Here is a 5058-nt window from a genome sequence, read left to right on the forward strand (position 1 = left end):
CATGTGTTACATACGTATAAAAATTAACCTTAACTATTGACCTAGTCTTCAGTTGTGGTTTAGTTTATTCTGTACTTGAATAAGATAGCATTTCCTTAAAAATATGATGTAATTTAGACTTTTAATTGCCTGGCCTTCCCTAAGCTACCCCTCAGTGTACTTCTCCAGAGCCCTTCTTACAGTACTCTAAATTAGTAAGGTTTTGTGGCAACGTGTGGAAATAGGCTTTTGTTGTTCATTCAAGACAGGAAATAGTTGATGCTAATTATGATTTGATGACCAGTATGCTTCTGTGGTAGGAAAGGGAGCTGGTGTTCTGTTTTCTGTTTGTAAAGGCTCTATGCAGGCAGAAAACGTTATCCATTTGTTAAAAGGCTGTTTCATAGATGACTCCTGCAAGAGTTATCTTTTGTTAAACCCTAGTACAGTAACTCAGAATTATCATCAAAATAGATAAAAGGAGAAAATCACATTTCCAAAAGTATACAAGAAAAAAAAGAGACATTTCTCTTTCTCATGAAAAATTCAGAGCAAGAAAGAAAATATTGTCTTTGCAAGAGAAGATATGCATTTGACCACAGACAAGCCTTTTTTCTTTTTCAAAGCTGGGGAGATTTTCAGCTGAAGAAAATTGACAATGTTGCTTCCAGGCTGAATTCTATAGTTTTCACCAGCAACAGCCCCTGAATAAATTCAGAAGTAACTGAAGGGTTGGTGTTCTCAGATAACTACCAACAAAATCAACATTGCTCTTACTATTTTGTGGCGCTCCAGGCCTCAACTCCTTACCTTCAAAGAATTATCTCAGAAGTTGGTGATTTTAAAGACAGAAGTTGATTTATCCTGGCAAAATACGAAGTTCATACCACTAAAGCTGTGGTTCTCAACCTTAGCTGCACATTAGTTTCACATGGGATCTTAAAACACACACACACACACACACACACACACACACACACACACACAGAAGCCTACCAAACCAAATCAGATTAAAAAATGGGGCACAGAAATCTTTTTTATTGTTGTTTTTAACACTTGGCTAGGTAATTCTGACCTGTAGCCAGCATTGAGAACCCTTTAGCTCTTGTCACGGTGTGCAACTGAATTCTGTTCTGGATAGGGCTATATGGTGGGGTTGAGCACGTGGCCTGATCCCCGGACAATTTTTGAAGAATGTTAAGTTTGCCCTTACTCTTTCATCCACCTTTCTGTACTCCTCTCCCCACTTCCTCCCGGTGAAGTGTTCCTCAGAGATCTAATCCTGCCCTGTGCCCACAGTTAAACTATCAAGCTCCAGGGCAATTCTTCCTTGCTAAAAAATAATCCCACAATGCTCTCACCCTTTCCAGGGTAGTATTAACCCGCTGCATTGAGTCGATTCCGACTCATAGTGACCCTATAGGACAGACTAGAACTGCCCCATAGGGTTTCTGAGGCTGTAAATCTTTACGGAAGCAGACTGCCACATCTTTCTCCCATGGGAGTGGCTAGTAGATTTGAACTGCTGATCTTTTGGTTAGCAGCTGAGCTCTTTAATCACTGCACCACCAGGGCTCCTGGGGTAGTATTACCTTTCTCCAAAACAACACATAATAGAAATGTGGAATGCCACGTAATGTGGCGATGAGTTGGAGGTGGAATTGGGGAGGGAGGGAAGACTACTCCCAAGGGCAGTTCTTCTAGGTGATTCCAACAAGTTACTTAACATCTCTGTGTCTCAGATGACAGTAATACTGACCCACGAAGTCGTTGTGAGGATTAAACATGTAAAGCATTTGAATAGTGCCTGGCACACAATAAGCAGTCAATGCACGTTAGCAGTTATTGCTATCATTATTACTCGTTTTAAATTCCTGAATCTGTAATTGGATGAGGGAGGGTTCCATGTGGAACAGGCACACAAACTCAAACACAGAAGGCATTATGATCGATTTTCTCCTGCAGTTAACATACTCTGATAGAGCTTCAAAAAATATTTTGAGTCATGGCATCCTCATCTGCAAATATGTCTAGCTACTGTATCCCAAGGCAATGCTTAATTTATGCCATCCATTTAGATGTATAAATTCCAAGAGATTTTTTTTTTAAATCCCGTTTCTTTTCTGTATAATCAAGCTTGTATATCTAAGATTCTTGGGAAATGATGGAAATGAGGGTGAGCATTACATAGCTGGAGAGAAACAAGTGCCTCTCTAATGGACTAGTTAACTCAACACATAAATTAATTAATTCAACAAACATTTAATGATAAACTGTGCCAGATGGCATGCTGGGAAATAGGGACACCACAGGGAGAAGATATGGACTGTGCCCTCATGTAGCTCACAGTCCAGTGAGCTGACAGAAGGGGGGTGTTGTCCAATTTGAAGTCAGAGCGGAGTAATGAAGACATGCTTTGCCTCCTCCACCCCCCAACATCAGTATTAGGAGTTGCTTGTCCCATGTTGTTTGAAACCCTCCCAATCAACCACAATACGTGAGGGTGCTATAAATAGGTTGGATTCATTCCTCCTCTCAAGGATCTTACTTTCTTGTAAGTCTAGCTGGTCAAACAACTTATTTATTCCTTTGTTGGAAATATATTTCTTATTTGTTGTTATGTGTTGTTGAGTTGATTCCAGCTCACAGGGACCTATATAACAGGGTAGAACTGCCCAGTATAGGGTTTCCTAGGCTGTAATCTTTTACAGAACAGATCGCCAGTTTTTTTCTCCCTCGGAGATGCTAGGTAGATTCAAGCCTCTGACCTTTCAGTTAACAGTCTAGTGCTTAACCATTGCACCACTAGGGCTCCTTGTTTCTTACTTGCTACAGAGAAAGTACGAAGAGTACTTCTCAGAAAGAACCGGCAGTAGAAATGCCCAGGGACAGTCTCATTACCTTTCGTCCTTGGAAGAAACATGAATGTTTATTCCCTGGTATATCAGGCTTTTTATCTTCTTAGTGACTGATGTGAATGTATTGAGTGCCACACTGGGGAGCGTGTGTGTGTGTGTGTGTTTCCTCTCTATTTTTTCTTTTTGGGAATTCCCTAGAGAAGACTTAAAAATGTTTTTGTCTTGCTCTGTTTTAAAGTTTCACTAAATCCTCAGAAGCTTCTGATTGCTTAAAAACAATGCTCAGTACACAGTGGAGCCTCGTTTTATACAAGAAACATTCCGAAAAACTGCCTAACAGTCTAACTTTTGGAAATGGAATAACTTTTGGACTGGGCATATCTAAGGTTTCTTTCAGTTTTAAAGGGCTCTAAAATCTACATCATAACCAAAGAGGTAGTTTGTCTTCATTTAATTTTGAGCTTCAATTTACAACGACCCTCCACACTTGACCTTGTTTTACGTCTTGCCTGTAGCCTCTCTCTTATGGAGATAATAAACCTCTAACTTGTGCGAAATTGACTTAAGTGAGGTTAGTGTCTAATATAGCATTACAGCGACTTTTCTTTAGAAAAAATAAAAGACTAATTTTATTTGTATCAAATCGACTCTTATCTATTTGTTTTATAAGATCTAATTTGCTTTTAAAAAATATGGCGTGGCAGCGAGTCTCCAAAGATGGACCCTAATGGATTGTGCATTTGAAATTCACGCCCTGTGTAGTCTCTTTTTTATTGACTCTGAACTTGTTTGTGACTTCCATTAACCAATAGAATGTGGCAGAAGTGATGCGATGTCAGTTCCATGACTAGCCTTTAGGAAAACTGGCAGCTTCTGCCTCCTCCTCTTGTAACATTTGCTTTTGGGTACTCTGAGCTGACATGAAAGAAAACTGACTACTCTTCTGGAGAGACCACTTAAAGAGACCCTGTAAAGAGGGTCTGTTTACATATAGATAGACAGAGAGAGGCCCAGCTCTTTCAGTGCCTGGGTTGAGCCTCCAGCTGACCCCAGTCCTGGCTGCCATTTGACTTCAACCACATGAGAGACTCCAAAAGAGACCAGCAGAAGAACCATCCAGCTGAGCCCAGCAACCCGCAGAAAGGTAAGAGAGAATAAAATCGCTCTTGTTTAAGCCTTTAAGTTTTGAAGCATTTATGCAGCAATAGGTAACAGAACATATGACAAACCTGTAAATCAAGAGAATCCAAACAATATCATTTCTTTTTACCAAAGAAAGTAAGTTGGTTCCCTCAGAATAATTCATACATCAACTTGGGAGAATTTTTACAGGAAAGAAAAGCTTCAATGCACTCAGTATCTAGATTAATGAATAGCATTCTTATTCTCGATCAAAAAACTCATCGAAAAGTGGAATTCTCTCTGTCTTGGTCCTCACCAGTGCTCGTGGCTTCTTCTCATCTTTCCCTGACTCATCTGAGTCAGAGCTAGAACCATCCCAGAAAAGCTGTCCCTGAGTCTCTTGTTCACAGAGCCATGTTTCCATTTTGCAAATTTTTCGGGGACAAGAGTCATTCCTTCCTTGATGTCCTAAAAATTCTGCATTCCATGAATTTCCTACAAAAAATTAAAAGTTCATTTAACTTAATTTTTCCCCTAACAATGATTTATTTCTTTATTAAGTTTCTAGACTTTTATAAACACAGAATAAGTTGCTTGCTGTTCCTCAGAATTACACACATATAATTCCAACTGGTGTCTCTAAGCGTTAAAACTTTTTTTGGTTGTTAATTTTAAGGAATTTTAAATCTTCAGAAAGTCACAAGAATAGTACAATACATACCTATTTACCCCAACCCATTGACAACATTTTGCCACAATATTGCTTTTTCACATACATACATAAACACACACACACAAAATACAGGGTCAGCGAAAAAGAGGAAGACCCTCAACGAGTTGGATTGACACAGTGGCTGCAACAATGGGCTCAAGCATAACAACAATTGTGAGGGTGGCACAGGACCAAGCAGGATTTTGTTCTGTTGTACATAGAGTTGCTATGAGTCAGCACCAACTTGCAGCACCTAACAATATATATATGTATGTATGTATGTATATAGTATGTATGTATGTATATATATAAAAAACCAAAAACCCATTGCTGTCGAGTCGATTTCGACTCATAGCAACCCTACAGGACAGAATAAAACTGCTCCAT

General features: G+C 39.4%; 1 protein-coding gene across 1 annotated transcript in view; it reads right to left on the reverse strand.

Annotated features, from left to right (window-relative positions):
- Nucleotides 1-964: 964 nt before the first annotated feature.
- Nucleotides 965-5058, reverse strand: part of CCDC198 (coiled-coil domain containing 198) — a 37923-nt gene continuing 33829 nt past the window's right edge. Inside the window, exon 7 of the mRNA XM_023726113.1 lies at nucleotides 965-4454. Coding sequence (XP_023581881.1) covers nucleotides 4219-4454 — 236 coding nt within the window. The 3' untranslated portion in view covers nucleotides 965-4218. The remainder of the gene's footprint in view (nucleotides 4455-5058) is intronic.

This window comes from Trichechus manatus, unplaced genomic scaffold (genome assembly GCF_000243295.1).
Source record: "Trichechus manatus latirostris isolate Lorelei unplaced genomic scaffold, TriManLat1.0 scaffold00010, whole genome shotgun sequence".
Lineage (NCBI taxonomy): Eukaryota > Metazoa > Chordata > Mammalia > Sirenia > Trichechidae > Trichechus > Trichechus manatus.